Source organism: Ahaetulla prasina, chromosome 2 (assembly GCF_028640845.1).
Source record: "Ahaetulla prasina isolate Xishuangbanna chromosome 2, ASM2864084v1, whole genome shotgun sequence".
Taxonomy (NCBI): Eukaryota; Metazoa; Chordata; class Lepidosauria; order Squamata; family Colubridae; genus Ahaetulla; species Ahaetulla prasina.
The window spans coordinates 185,349,325-185,366,314 of NC_080540.1; the positions used below are offsets into that span (position 1 = coordinate 185,349,325).

The 16,990-nt window shown below is 35.9% G+C and overlaps 1 protein-coding gene across 13 annotated transcripts in view; it reads left to right on the plus strand.

Annotated features, from left to right (window-relative positions):
- DNM2 (dynamin 2) overlaps positions 1–16,990 on the plus strand; it is a 210,011-nt gene that overhangs the window by 36,315 nt on the left and 156,706 nt on the right. For all 13 annotated transcript variants that reach the window (XM_058166776.1, XM_058166775.1, XM_058166779.1 and 10 more), the window contains exon 7: positions 313–455. In XM_058166776.1, the coding sequence (XP_058022759.1) occupies positions 313–455 (143 nt within the window). The remainder of the gene's footprint in view (positions 1–312; positions 456–16,990) is intronic.

The window sequence follows — 16,990 nt, forward strand, 5'->3', positions numbered from 1 at the left end:
AGAAGGATTCTGGTCTTTCTTAATTTACAATAATGAGAACAAAATAAAGCTTTCTTGGGGAGAGAATGGAGTATAAAGGTTCTTGATTACTAGAAGTATCTTCTGATTATTATCTTTTCCCAACTTTTAGAATAGGTTGTCTATCGGATCAGTACTCTTCTTTGGGAGCAAAATAGACTGGAAAGTGCTTAAGGAAATAGTGCATGACTCACCCTCACTGGCCTCAAAGAGAGGATGACTTATTTTAGTAGTAAGGAACATTATGTAATAATATTAATATAAACTTATTGGTGCTTCATATCTTCTTTTCAGCAATTGACAAACCATATCCGGGACACCCTGCCATCCCTACGTAGCAAACTGCAGAGTCAGCTGCTGTCACTTGAAAAGGAGGTAGAGGAATATAAGAATTTTCGTCCTGATGATCCTACACGGAAAACCAAAGCTTTGCTGCAGTAGGTCAACTCTATACTAAACTTTGGTTCTCATTTACAGAATACAGAATAACAGAATAGGAAGCTCTGAAGGTCTTCTAGTCAATCCCCTGCTTAAGCAGGAGAATCTGTACTATTTCAGACAATTGGCTGTTCAGTCTCTTCTTATAAACCTCCAGTGATGGAGCACCCACAACTCTGAAGAAAAGCCATTCCATTGATTGATTGCTCTAACTGTTAGGAAATTTCTCCTTATTTCTAAGTTGAATCGCCTTCATTAGTTTCTGTCTTCTTGTCCTGCTTTCAGGTGCTTTGGAAAATAGATTGATCCCCTCTTCTTTGTGGCAGCCCAGTAGATATTGGAAGACTATTATCATGTGACCCCTAGTTCTTCTTTTTCCTTAGACTAGATATACCCAAGTCCCCTAATCATTGTTGTTGCACTCTGCATTCTTTCTAGAGTCTTTTTTATATCGTGGCAACCAAACTGGATGCAATATTCCAAATGTGGTCTTGCCAGGACATTATAAAGTGGTATAACACTTCATATGATATTGATTCTTTATTAATACAGCTTAGAACTGTTGTTGGCTTTTTTGGTGGCTGCAGCATACTGCTGGCTCATGTTTAAGTAGTTGTCTATTAGGACTCCTAGATCCCTTTCACAGTTACTGCTCTTGAGCCAGACCTACCTAGTCTACTATACCTGTGTATTGTTTTTTCTTGCCTAGGTGTAAAACCTTCCTTTTCTTTTTTTTTTTATTACTTTTTTTGCAACAAACAAACAAAAAGAAAATGCATTATTACACCCTTGTGCTATACATAAAAGGAAGATTTGGGTCTTCGGATATATCCTCATGATTGCCAAAATCCACGTTCTCGAGGTACAGGTACTGAAGCGTCCAATGTTCCAAGCGCAAAGTCCACAAATGGTTTCCAAGTCTTCCAGAAAATATCTTCTTTATACACACCACTTCTAATTTTAATATCACATGACATTTTATCATTTAAAGCTAATTTCCACATTTCAGAATTCCACTCTTCTATTCTAAAAATCACATCTAGTTTCCAATATCTAGCTATTATAATTCTACCTATTATAATCATAATTCTAATCAATTCTTTTTCATATTTTGTTAATTCTATTTCCTTAATTACCAACAATAATATAGTTTCCACTCTCAATGTTATTACTTTCCCCATCATTTCAAATATCATTTTCTCCAATTGTTGCCAAAACTTTTTAACCTTATCACAATTATACCACATATGTTCATAAGTCCCCAATTCCATCTCACATCTCCAACATTTTTTACTATTTTTTTTATCCATTTGTGACAATCTTACTGGAGTCAAATACCATTTCCAAACAACTTTATAATTGTGCTCTTTAATCCTTATTAAGAAAAACACAGACTTCAGAGGATAATTAGAACTGCAGAAAAAATAATTGCTACCAACTTGCCTTCCATTGAGGACCTGTATACTGCACGAATCAAGAAGAGGGCCGTGAAAATATTTGCAGATCCCTCGCATCCTGGACATAAACTGTTTCAACTCCTACCCTCAAAACGACGCTATAGAGCACTGCACACCAGAACAACTAGACACAAGAACAGTTTTTTCCCGAAGGCCATCACTCTGCTAAACAAATAATTCCCTCAACACTGTCAGACTATTTACTGAATCTGCACTACTATTAATCGTCTCATAGTTCCCATCACCAATCTCTTTCCACTTATGACTGTATGACTATAACTTGTTGCTGGCAATCCTTATGATTTATATTGATATATTGATCATCAATTGTGTTGTAAATGTTGTACCTTGATGAACGTATCTTTTCTTTTATGTACACTGAGAGCATATGCACCAAGACAAATTCCTTGTGTGTCCAATCACACTTGGCCAATAAAAAAATTCTATTCTATTATAGATAAAGTTCTCATAATTCTACTCTTCCAATTCACATTCCAATCTGACTCTGGTATTTCAATATTAAGATCTTTTTCCCAATTTGTCCTCATCACTCTTTGTAATTTTTCATCAGAATTTATAATCTTATAAACCCTACTAACGAGTCCCTTTAGCCCAATTTCATCTTTCATAATCCGAGATACTAAATATTCAAATTCAGTTTCACATCTATTTATCGAATAATTTTCCCTTAATTTTTTTGTCCATTTTTCTATCTGTATTTTTTCAAACCAACTTAACCCTAATTTTTCAATAATTTCTTTATTCCTCCTTTCATTTTCCATAACTTTTATCCAATCTCTAATAATTTCTATATTTTCCTCTTTAATCACTTCATTACGTTTTATATTATTTTATTTTTTTTTGCTTCTCTTTTTTTTTTTTTTTTTTATTCAAAAAGTTTTACAAAATTTTTCCCCTTTCCCCCTCCTCCCCTCCCTTCGCAACCCCTCCCCGACTTCCCGGAACGAGCACAAGGTATAGTTAAAAGTAAAACAAACATATGCTAAAAAGTTTTCGTCCCAACTTAATTATACCCCTACAATCATCAATTCCTAACTTCCCCCAAAAGCAATCAAAAATAATACATCATAATCATTCAAAAACAGTCTGATAACTCTTAGTCTGATATCTACGTTGAATATAATCAATCCATTTTTCCCATTCCTTTAAGTATCTTTCTTGCGTATTGTCTTTCAAAAAGGCTGATATCTTCGCCATCTCAGCCAAATTGGCAACTTTCAATATCCATTCTTGTATTGTTGGTACTTCTTTTTTCTTCCAATATTGTCCTATTAGTAATCTTGCTGCAGTTATTAGATTTAAAATCAATTTAGTCTCAATTACTGTACAATCCGTAATAATTCCCAACAAGAAAAATTGCGGCAGGAACTTTATCTTCTTTTTCAGAACATTTTGTAAAATCCACCAAATTTTTATCCAAAAGGCCTTTATGTCCTTACAAGTCCACCAAATGTGAAAATATGTAGCGTCATCACAATTACATCTCCAACATTTTGCTTGCATTTCTGGATACATACACGATAATTTTTTAGGATCTAGATGCCATCTATAAAACATTTTATAAAAATTTTCCTCAGATTCTGTGCCTCGTGAATTTAACATTTCTAACCCAAATTCTTTCCCACGTTTCCAATAATATTGGCTCCTGAAAATTTTGTGCCCACTTTATCATACAGTCCTTTACCAAGTCCCTTTCAGAATCTATTTCAAGTAACACATTATACAATCTCTTTATATGCTCCTGAGACTGATTTCTAATTTGCTTTACCAAATTTTCCTCGTTCTGCTCTATACCAATTTTTGATCTCCTTCCATCTAGCATGTAATTGCTCATATTGAAACCAAGTATAATTTTTCCTTCCTCTCTTAATACTTGCAGAGATTTTAACTGCAAATTACCTCTTTCAGTATACAAAAGATCTTTATATGTAATCATTTCCTGATTCTGTTCTATGTTTATATTTTCTACTGTATGTCTAGGACATGCCCATATAGGAACCTTATAATTTAGTTTATAAGAGTATTTTTCCAAACACATGAAGGGCATTTCTTAGCACATGATTTTTAAAGGCCTTATCCACTTTTTTGTCATAAATTAAATATGCATGCCATCCATATAACAAATCATAACCTTCTATATTCAAAATTCTGTCCTCTGTTAAATTAAACCAATCACTTATTGCAGAGAGAGCAGCTGCTTCATAATATAATTTAAAATTGGGCATTTTTAAACCTCCCCTTCCCGAGAATCTTGAATTATTTTCATTTTAACCCTAGCTTTTTTACCTTCCCATATAAATTTGTTAATTCCCTTCTGCCATTCCTCAAGATTCTTATCTTTCTTAATTATTGGTATCATCTGAAAGAGGAATAAAAATCTAGGTAAAACATTCATTTTAATAGCAGCAATTCTCCCAGCAAAGATAATTGCAATTTTTCCAAACAATCAACTCCTTCTGAACTTTTTGCCATAAAACCTCATAGTTATTCTTATACAATTTCACATTTGATGACGTAATATAAACCCCTAAATACTTAACCTTCTTTACAATTTCAAATCCTGTTACTTCCTCTAGTTTTTCTTTCTGTTGTCTGGCCATATTTTTATTATCACTTTTGTCTTTTCTGATTTACCTTAAACCCTGAGACATTCCCATATTGATCAATTATTTCCAACAAAGATTTACTAGAATTTATAGGGTTTGTTAAAGTAATCACCAAATCATCTGCAAAAGCTCTTAACTTATATTCATACTGTCTAACTCTAATTCCTCTATCTCCTTTACTTCGTATTTTATCCAATAATGGTTCTAGAGTTAAAATAAACAATAATGGTGATAAAGGACATCCCTGTCTTGTTCCTTTCGCAATCTTAAAAGGTTCTGTTAAGCTACCATTGATTATAATCTGTGCTGTTTGCTCTCCATAAATTGCCCTAATTATTCTTAAAAAACCATCTCCAAATTGCATCTTTTCTATTAATTTAAATAAAAAATCCCAATGCAATCGATCAAAAGCTTTCTCTGCATCGAGAAAAATAAATGCTGCTGGAATAAAATTTTTCTTTTCTAAGTACTCCAGTAAATTAATAATCTGCCTAACATTATTCCTCATCTGTCTCCCTTTTATAAATCCAGATTGATCATTATGAATTCTTCGCTGCAGAATCAACATTAATCTATTAGCTATTATTTTAACAAAAATCTTATAATCATTATTTAAAAGTGAGATTGGCCTATAATTCCCAGGTTTAGAACAATCCTGTTCCTCTTTTGGTATCAATGAAATAAAAGAGGTTCTCCATGAGGGGGGAATTCCCCCTCCTAGTTGTATCTGATTAAATAATTCCTTAAGTGGACCTAACATCTCATCCTGTAAATTCCTATAATAACTAACTGTAAGCCCATCCGTACCAGGAGTTTTCCCCATTTTTAATTGTTTAATTACCAAAATAATTTCTTCCGAGGTTATAGGCCGATTCAATTCATCCGTTTGTTCTAAAGTTAAATTTTTAACCTTATATTCCTTCAAATACTTATCAATATCCCTATTCGATATATTATCTTTAAGATATAAATTTGTATAATATTCTAAAAAAGCTTTTTTAATTTTATCCTGTTGATATCTCTCTTTACCTTTGTATTCTATTTTTTCTATAGTACGTTGTTTTTGTCTTTTCCTTAAAGTGTATGCTAACCACCTACCAGGTCTATTTGCGTTACAAAAAGTATTATGTTTGGCATATTGTATATTTGTTGCCACCTGATCAGCCATTATCATATTAAATTGATTCTGTAGTAACTTTATTGCATCTTTAAGTTTTTGATCATGTGAGTTATGTATTAATAATTGTTGTTTCTTATAGATTTCCTCTTCTAAATACCTACGCTGTCTTTGTTGCTTATTTCTCTGTCTATTATTAAGATATATTAATACACCTCTCATAAAAGCTTTACTACAGTCCCAAACCATTTCTATCGATGTTTCATTATTCAAATTATAATCAAAAAATTCTTTCATCTGCTTTTTACATTGATTTACATTATCCTGATATCTAAACGTTTTATATTATTTTTAATCGGCCAAATTCCAATTGTCTCCCCCAAAAAGATTATATCCGGAATTAAAATTTTAACAAATTTATTCCACATTTTACTTAATCCCTTTAACCAATAACTTCTACTTACACATTTTAAATTTGCTTTATCTAAAAACCACCTTGATCCAAATTTCTCTATATCCCTTAACTCTAAGTCTCTCCAATAGTTATCTTCACCTTTAAATATTTTTACCACTATCCGGATACCATACGCACAGTAATAATTAAATAATTTGGGGATTCCTAATCCACCTTCCTTTTGATTTTGATACCACATTTTCTTCACTAATCTAGGTCTTTTGCCACCATTACAAAATTTATCCAGTTTTTTCTGATATCCTTCAATATCTTTCTCTGTCAAATTTAGTGGTAGCATCTCGAATAAAAAGTTGAACTTGGGCAGCAACATCATCTTACACATTGCAATTCTACCAAACCAAGACAACTTTAAAATTTTATATTTATCTATCTTCTTCTCAATTTCGTTAATCACCACATCATAATTAAGTTTTTTCAATTCTTAAGTGAAAGCACTATACCCAAATATTTCAATGTGTTTTTAATCCTTATCCCAAATTGCTCTTGCATATTCTCAGACTCATTACCATTACTATCCATCAATAATTCTGACTTTGACCAATTTACTTTCAATCCTGTCATTTCCTCAAATTCTATCAAATGCTTATATATCTTTTTCAGATCTTTCTCTACATTTTTCAAAATAATTAAAGTATCATCCATACAAAATTTATCTTATACCCTTATATCCTTCTAATTCTTCATCTGCTTTTTACATTGATTTACATTATCCTGATATCTAAACGTTTTATATTATTTTTAATCGGCCAAATTCCAATTGTCTCCCCCAAAAAGATTATATCCGGAATTAAAATTTTAACAAATTTATTCCACATTTTACTTAATCCCTTTAACCAATAACTTCTACTTACACATTTTAAATTTGCTTTATCTAAAAACCACCTTGATCCAAATTTCTCTATATCCCTTAACTCTAAGTCTCTCCAATAGTTATCTTCACCTTTAAATATTTTTACCACTATCCGGATACCATACGCACAGTAATAATTAAATAATTTGGGGATTCCTAATCCACCTTCCTTTTGATTTTGATACCACATTTTCTTCACTAATCTAGGTCTTTTGCCACCGTTACAAAATTTATCCAGTTTTTTCTGATATCCTTCAATATCTTTCTCTGTCAAATTTAGTGGTAGCATCTCGAATAAAAAGTTGAACTTGGGCAGCAACATCATCTTACACATTGCAATTCTACCAAACCAAGACAACTTTAAAATTTTATATTTATCTATCTTCTTCTCAATTTCGTTAATCACCACATCATAATTAAGTTTTTTCAATTCTTAAGTGAAAGCACTATACCCAAATATTTCAATGTGTTTTTAATCCTTATCCCAAATTGCTCTTGCATATTCTCAGACTCATTACCATTACTATCCATCAATAATTCTGACTTTGACCAATTTACTTTCAATCCTGTCATTTCCTCAAATTCTATCAAATGCTTATATATCTTTTCAGATCTTTCTCTACATTTTCAAAATAATTAAAGTATCATCCATACAAATTTATCTTATACCCTTATATCCTTCTAATTCTTCATCTTTTCTATCATTTTGTCAATATTTCCATAGCCAATAAAAATAATGTTGGGGACAGGGACATCCTTGTCTCGTACCAGCTTCTAATTTTATCTCTTCAGTTAATATTCCATTCACCTTCACTCTTGCACTGCTCTTTTGGTACAATTTTGAAATAACATGTATAAACTTATTACCAAAGCCTAAAGCCTCCACAATTACTTTAATAGTTTCCCATTGTACAGAATCAAGAGCTTTAAAATATCCAATGATACTATACCAATTTTATCACCATTATATTCAGCTACATCTATAATATTTAATACTCTTCTAACAATATCACTCATGTATCTACCCTTCACAAAACCTACTTGATTATAACTTATATATCTATCTATAAATCTATTTAATCTATTACTTATAATAGCAGTAAATATCTTTGCATCCTGATTAATTAAAGTAATGGGCGATAGGACTCAATCCTTTCTAAATCTTTATCTGGTTTAGGAATTAGGATATCACCGTTCTATTCCATGACAAGGTACTTCCCACCATGTAATATTCCATTGAATAATTTTTGCAATCTTGGTATTATTAATTCTTTAAATTCTTTATAAAACTCAACAGGTAATCCATCCTCACCTGGAGTTTTCCTAATTTTAATTTTGTATTATTCCATTAATCTCATCTTGTGTTATATCTTCTTCCATCAATTCCTTATATGTTTGATCAATTTTCACCACATACTTTTCTAAATAGGTTTGCAATTTTCCCCGATTAATTGGTTTCTTTGAATATAGATTCTGAAAAAAATTTCTAACCACTTCACATTTCTCTAATTTTTTATAACATCTTATCAAAACTCCAATTTCTCTCTTCTCTCTTTTATCTTTCGCCATCTTTGCCAATAATTTAGAATTTCTATTACTAAATTCAAAAAAATTCCTATTTAAAAATCTCAAATTTCTTTTACTAACTCTGTATCTTCTTCTATCATTTTATTTCTTAACATATTAAGCTCCTGAAGAATTTTTTTCTTTAGTAAGCAAAATTGATTTTCCAATTCTTTAATCTGATTTTATCTCTTTCCATTTTAATTTTATAATTTTTATATTTCCTACTTGATAATTTAATACTCTCCTCTAAACACCGCTTTCATCGCATCCCAAACAATTTCAAATTTAACCTCCCGTTATCATTTAATCTCAACTTTCCTCCAGTTTTTAAGTATCCATTTTTATCCTTTTCATTTTATACAATTTCTCGTCATATCTCCAATAGCTTCTTTTTTCTCAAAATTAAAATCTAAGTCCACCATAACTTCTGCATGATCAGAATCTTTAAAATTCCACATCTACCTTATCCGCATTATTCAACAAATCTTTAGAAAGAAAAATATAATCAATTCTAGAATATGTATTATATATCTTAGAGAAAAAAGTGTATACTCTCTCAATTCCTTTAACCTCTCTCCACACATCGACCACGCCGTTTCGAAGCATCCACATATTTAAAATCCCCATTTTATTTGCTCCTCCACAGCGGGTGGGATTAGTACTGTCTATTTTATCTCTGATTAAATTAAAATCCCCAGCCACAATTACTTTCCCTACACTTTCATTCTCCAAAATTTTTGTTATTTTTTCAAGAAATTCTCTTTGTTTTTCATTCGGTAAATATAAATTAACAAGTGTCACTTTTTCCTCATTAAGATTTCCAACAATTATTACATATCTTCCATCTTCATCCAAAATTACCTTATGTTTTTCAAAGTGCACCCTATCTGATATCAGTGTTGCAACTCCTCTAGCTTTTGAAGTTCCAAATGCTTTTTCATATATTTGCATACCTTTTATATACATTCTATTTGAATCTTCAGATTTCTGATGGGTTTCTTGTAAAAATAAAATGTCTGGTAAATCCCTTTTAATCTTAAATTCCAATCTTCTTCTTTTAATCTGATTCCCTGTACCCTTCACATTCCATGACATTATTTTTATAACTCCCATTTAAAATATAAAATTTTTAATCCTATCCCCGCATCTTCCTTTCTGTGCCCACCACCCGACATTAAACTACCATATAACCTATAAAACCTTCCTTTTCTTACCATTGAATTTCATTTTGTTGGATAGGGCCCAGTGTTCAAGTCTGCCGAGATACTTTTGGGCCTTGAGCTATCTTCTGGAGTGTTGTCTGCAAATTTGATCAGTTCCCCTTCTATCCCCTCATCTAAATTATTTATGAATTAGGCATTGAAGAATACTGGGCCTTCTCTTATCAATTGTTGTCTAGTTAAATATAATAAAATCTAAAGTTGATTTGTCTTCCCAAAACTGTCCAGATGAAATTGTTTTCCAGTTAAATAAATAATTCAATTCCCCAATCTCCTTTAATCTTCTTAGGGGAAACCAATTTATCACTTATCTACTCAGTCAGTTTTCTACTGTTTTCATCCTTTACTAAGGAATGTAGACCTGAACTTTGGGAAAGCATGTACAATCCATTCAGTGAGTTCTACATCGGTAAGGTATACATTTCTTTCAGTGCCACTTTCAAATCAAATTCCTTTTGTGAATCTGGTTTATCTATAGTTACTTATATCTGAATATTTTTGCAACCATTATTATTTGTCAAACTTTTTAAAAAAGTTTTCAACTTGGGTTTGTATATTATCAAATGTTTTTTTTCAAATGCCAGCCATCTTTCCTTGTCTGTAATCTGATACATTATTGCTCTCATATAACTTAGCAATGAAACATAAGAGATCTCTTCAGAGATAGGGAACGAAAAACATTAAAGTAATATTCTTAAGAAAATAAATAGAGAAACAGAGGATATTTTTGAATATTTTGATCCAAGATGCAAAAAAAAAAATAGAAAAAATAATCAACTTTTTACAAAGCTGTGATTTTCTTATGGAGAAGCAAGAGTTATTCAAACCAGCCAAATAGATCAAAGGGAAAAGACCCCCCCCCCCAAAAAAAACAGATAAAATCCAGCAGGGTGTTAAAATAAATCAGCATTCAACCAGCCAGTTAACTTTTAGATATAAAAAGCAAAGCAAAACAGAAACTTCAAGAAGTGTAGTTAAAACCTAAGAACAATCTGCCTAGAGGGAAAGATGGATAGATGACTGGTGACTTTCTGGCTACTCCCACAAGGTCCTGCAATCTTCAAGATTCCTCTTCCCAGATAGGTCCATGGTTTCCAAAAGTCAGCTTGGATAATTCTTAAGTGGCTTCCATTCAGATCCAGGGAACAGTGCTATCAAATAACCAGGAACCAGGTTTGACAGCAAAATCAACAGATAGTCTACAACAGAGAAAAATTCTCCTACTGTTCAGCAAGTATTTTGTGAGACGAGCCCCCAATAGCAATAGCACTTAAATTTATATACCGCTTCATAGTGTTTCACAGCCCTCTCTAAGCGGTTTACAGAATCAGCATATTGCCCCCAACAATTTAGGTCATCATTTTACCAACCTCAGAAGGATGAAAGGCTGAGTCAAGCTTGAGTAGGTGAGAAAAGAACTGCTAGTAGTCGACTGCATTAGCATGCAGTTCTGCATTCCAATCACTGCACCACCACTGTTTCAAGATGATATTAAGAAACAAACATGGATATTTTGTCCAGGACAAATTAGTGTTAGCTGTTGGGAAGATTTGGGATAGATAAGAAATCATGGTAAACTTTCTATGAATTGAATACAATACTAGTTTGTTAACTGAGAATTTTGAAATTTTGCCTTTTTTTGTTCTACCTATTAACTATTTTGTCAGTAATATAGTAGATGGATGACCGGTTAATAATTTGCAAATAGAATTAAAAGTTGAAAAAAATTGGGGCTGTTTCGCAAGGGGTGGGAAACTTATTAGTATTGATGCTGTCTAACCCACATTTTTCTATCTTACTAAGTAGTAGGGTGTAGTCTACTATATAAAACACCTTACTGAAGTCCAAGTAAATTATGTATATCACATTTTGCTGGTCCACTAATTTAGCCACTTTGTCAAAAATGCAATAAGAGATGTTTGGTGTGATCTATTTTTGACAAACTCACGTTGGTTTTTGGATATAATTTTGCTTGCCTCTAGGACATTTGCAGATTCGTTGTTTCATTATCTTTTCCAGGATCGTCCTAGGTATTGATGTCAGGCAAATTGTGTCAGAGTATATTCATGAACTGGAATAGGGCATAGCTACAGGTCAGCTAATGAGGGCTGTTTGGTAACTGAATCACAGTATTTGTTGTATGGGTGCAATGCATATTTGTTATATGGGACAAGAGACAATTTGGAGTCTGGGTGTGGCTTAACTGTTCTCTTTATAAGCTTGAGGGCACTAGCTTCTCTCTCCATTTTGCCTTCTCCATTTTTGTGCTTCCATTTTGTGCTATATTTGTACTTGCTATTTCTCTTCTTTACAGCGTGGAAAAACCTACAAGGGTATTGTATGCCTTATGTGGTTTTATGTATATAAAGACATTTTGAATCCTGCTGAATGGTCTGATTGTGTGTGCTGCAACAAACTTGTGTGTGGTTTCCTGGATCCATTTCCCCCCCTTTTTTGGAGATGGGAATCATGTCAGCTCTTTTCCACTCCTTGGGTTGCTCTCTGGTGCTTCAGGATCTTTAAAAGATATGGTTCAGTGATTCTGAAATCATATTTCTGCTCCTTCAAAACCCTAGGATGTAATCCATCTAGACCTGGTGATTTGAACTCATCTAGAATGGATTGGTGTTCTCTTACAATTATCTTAACTGTTTTGATTTGATTTGAGACCAGTACTGCTTTCAGTTTTCCTGGGTCCATTTCAACTCTCTCATTTGATACTCGGTAGCCCAGGTAATTCAGGAAAGTCTTATGAAACTCGCATTTGGACAGCTTTGCATAGAGTTTCGCAGCCAGGAGTTTTTTAGAAGCTGCTGTACTAGCTTAATATGTTCTTCCAGCGTCTTGCTGAATATGAGAATGTCACCTTACCTGAATGTACCTTTCACGTAAGGTACAGGTGCTCATGCATGACAGCATGACCTTGAACTGAAAGCTGCCTAGCGGGCAGTTGAAGGCGGTCTTCCATTCACTTCCCTCCTTAATCAGCACCCTGTAATAGGCTTCTCTCAGGTCTAGCTTGATGAACACTTTGCCCTTTGCTAAATGACTTAGCATGTCTTTCATTAGGGGGAGAGAGTAGGTGTTCTCCATGCTTATGGCGTTAATTCCACGGAAATCCACACAGAGCCTCATCCCCCCCATCTTTCTTTTCTTTGAACAGCACTGGGGCTGCCACTTTAGATTTGGCAGGTTGGATGAAGCCCCTTGCCAAATTGGCGTTGATGTACTTTCTTAATTCACCCATTTCTTTAGGGTTCATAGAGTACATCTTGGGTTTTGGCAGATTAGCTTCCAGCACGAATTCTGTTGCACAGTCAGTGGGGCAGTGGGGGGGGGGATGTTACATTTGTGCTCGCTGAATGCATCTACCAGATCCCTGTACTCTTTGGGCACCTCGGGGCAGCCAGGTGGGCCATCCATGGCGGCTATGGCCCCCTCCCCCCAACCAGGGCTGCTTGGGGGCTGAAGCAGTTGACTTTCGACCTGAGGGGGCAGAGGTAGTGGGCTGATGCCTATTTTTAGTTTGCAGTAGCTGTCCTCCCAAGTGATTGCTGGAGCCCATTTGTCAAGTCAAGCGAGGCCTAGGATGAGTGACTCTGTCATCTTTGGGGCTACCATGAAGCATATGAGTTCCCAGTAGTGTCCCATCTCCAGTCTCATGAACTTGGTAACTAAAGTGGCTGGGACTCCACCTATTAGTGTCCCATCAACTTGCTTGAAGCGTATGGAGTACACCAGGGGTTTTGTGTCTATCCTTGGCTTCTGGACAGTAGGGAGGCTAATTAAGCACCTGGTACATCCAGTATCTATAATGGTGTCTATGTCCCCCTGGGCCCCTGTTCTGGGTACCACTATGCGGGACTTTATGGAAAAGGGGCGGATGGCTTCACTTAACCATCGGATCCTCTTTGCTGGCCTTGCTGCTTTTGCTGGTAGTACCTAGAGAGGGTTCCAGAGCTGGAGTTTCTCTCCCTTTTGGAAATGGTGAAGGAACTTCAACAGCTTGCTGGGTAGGTTTTCCTTTGTCCAGCGATCTCCGTGGAGTTTCTTCACTTTAGCGGCCGTTGGAGTCCAGGGTAGAGGGATGGGGGCCGATGCCAGGCACTCTGACACCTGGTGGCCTTGCTGGCCACACTTGAAGTACTTGAACGTGGCTGCTTTGGCTCTCCAACCAGTTTTGAGGGGGCTCGATGTCCCAAGGATTGCTTAGGGTTTTTTTCCGGAGTAGGTTTCTGGTGAGGGTGGATCTTGAGGTCCATGGCCACTGCCATTCAGTATCAATCCTGTATGCGATCAGGGACGCCTCTGAAGGCAAAAGCTTGCCTGAGGTCCTGATCCAAGGCCTCTTGAATTGGTGGAAGAAGAGGTGTTCTGGCCACTCTCTTAGTTTTCCTGCCATTCTTTGGAATTCCCAGACAAACTCCTTCGCGTATTGGCCCCTCTGCTTCAGGTCCTTGATCTCAGCCTTGGCTTCTTCTCTCTGGGCTGTGTCCTCAAATCAGGTCCTTGGCAGCTGCATGAATTCGTTGACGTCCTCTAGTTCTGGGGCTACTTTATTGTGTAATTGGGCTATCCATTCAGCTGCTTCTCCTTCCATCATATTGTCCACAATCACTGAGATTGTCTCCTGATCCAATTGGTATGGATCCCCATAGCAGTCGAGGTGGGACCAGATCCGGTTAAGGAAGTATGCCAGTTTCCCCAGGGTTCCATCAAAAGTAGCTCTGAACTGTGGGGGAGGGGCAGCTGGTGGTACTGACGGCAGAGCAGGGGCCAGCTGCAGAGCTGGGGCTAGCATCCACTGGCATTGCACCCACCCCTGGCTGGGGTAAAATGCCCATCCAGGGGGAACTTGGTCTGAGGGATGGCTGGCAAGGAGGGGTATTCAGCCTCGGCAACCCTTAGGTCTCCCTCCGTGCCCCCGGGCTGGAATGACTCAGAGGCCCTACCTGCTGGCTGCTGACAGCTCCCAGTGGAGTTGTTATCCCTATAGACCGGACCCGTCGAGGAAGGGTTTGGGTAAAGTGGAACGAGGCAGACACTCCACTCTGGATGGTCGTGCTTCCTTGGCCGGGGAAGGTGAATATGGGCTGAACCAAAGCCCAGCCGGACTGGCCGCTTGGAGGGAGTTGAGCAGTGCTTCCCATGCTGAGCTGACCAAATCTCTCTGGGAGCCCAGCTAGCAACTGGCTTCAGGTCAGTGGCAGGAGACCTAACTCCCTGGATTTGCTGAGCTCAAGGGGTCTTCTTGCTCTCCACTCGAAGACTGTGGCTCTCTCTGCCCGGCCCAGTGCAATCTGGGAGCGTCGGCCTGCTAACCAACTTTTGTGGCGGTGGGATTCTCGTAGCATTGCCCCATTGCGAAGGATCCAGCTGCACGATCTGCCAGGGCACCAACTCTTTGGACCGGGTGCCTCATCCAAGCTCTGTCTCCGCAGGGTCTGCCTTGGCCACCACCACTTGCCAATGGGGAGTAGATAGTTCCAAGGATGATCTCTGAACTAGCCTTGGTGGCTCCCTTCATGGTTGCTGTCTTCTTTTCCATCTTCCCTGAGTCTTTGCACTACTGGAAATGCACTTGGGCTCAGGACCCTTGACAGCGGCCCTGCAGAGTGGGGAGCTGATTGGTAGTTAGTTTTAAGAGAAGTTTTGGGTTAATGTCAGCATTCCTAATAACACTCCCGACAAAATCAAAACTCCGAGGCAGACATCTTCCTCAAAGCATGAATTTATTAGAGATGTCATATTGGCACATCTGGGGAAACCCAAATCTAAAAGCCCTGGATTTTCCCTACCCAAAGTAAAGTCAAAGTTCCTTCCCTCCATCCACATGTGCATCATATGGTCCAATCAGATCACTGTCCCAGCTGTAGTTGACTTCCAGTCATGCCTCCCCAGGTGCAGGGAAAAATGATGTTATGACTAGACACCCGACACTATCTTCACCTCCCTCCTTCCGTTCCCACAGCTTGCCCATCCACCGGTGTGGCAGCCCCGAAGACTCCCATTAAAAATGGCTCCAGAGCTGACAAGAACTGCTTAACTCATTCTTCGCATCAGTCTTCACGCAAAAAGAAACTATAGCCCAACCTACCCAAAATTAGAAATAAAAATTAAAATAAGCATGAAAATGATTAGAGAACACCTATCTGATCTTGACAAATATAAATCACTGGGATCTGTTGGATTACATCCTAAGACTCTGAAGGAGCTAGCAGATGTTATCTCAAAACTATTATATCACATATTTCAAAAGTCCTGAGACACCAGGGAATTACCTAAGGATTGGAAAAAGAGCTGATGTGGTTCCCATCTTAAAAAAAAAAAAAAAAGTGGTGGAGGGGAACTAGATCCAGGAAACTACAGATCAATCAATCTAACATCAATACCTGGGAAGACAATGGAAAAGATAATCGGAAATAGATCTGGGAACATCTAGAAACAAAGAAAGTTATAACTAAAAGCCAATAAAAGCATATCAGGTGATATGTATTTGTGTAATGAGGAAGGATGTGGTCTAAGAAGAACAACACCCTATATCTTTTTTTTTAAATTCAAGTTTTTTTATTTTATATTGTTTATACATCTCAATGCGTGAATAGTGTGATATCTGGGTATCATACATTTCAGTACAATAAATATTATGCTACTACTCCTAGTTATTACATTTCATTTTTATTGTTTCATATACACATATCTTTTATAATCACCCTTCAGTTCTAAACCTTCCTTTTTTTCTTTCATATACCTTCATATCAATATATCTATCCATATTTATTATTATTACCGTCTTGTTTCTACCTCAATTTTATTTTGTTTTTTTCTTCTAATATCGCTATAATATTCAAAGACATGTTTTTTTCAGTTCCTTTAGTTAACTCTTCACATCAATTTTTATCAAAAATTCATCCTTCAATCTTTCATTATTCATTGCCTCAATATACACTCCTAGTACCAAACACAATCATTAATACATAATTCTATAACAGAGTACAATTCTATTCACATATTATATTAAAATATATTCTTTCATTATCTAATCACCCATTTTAGTTCTAATATTTCACTGCTAATAATATTTTTATGCATCTTTGATATTTCAAATTCTAGTTAAACTTATTGTTTTGTTCTTATTCATACTTCTCCTATTTCCCTTATTCCACTCTTCATATCTATTTTTATTTGAAATGTTATTCTAGTATCCATTGCACTACTTGTA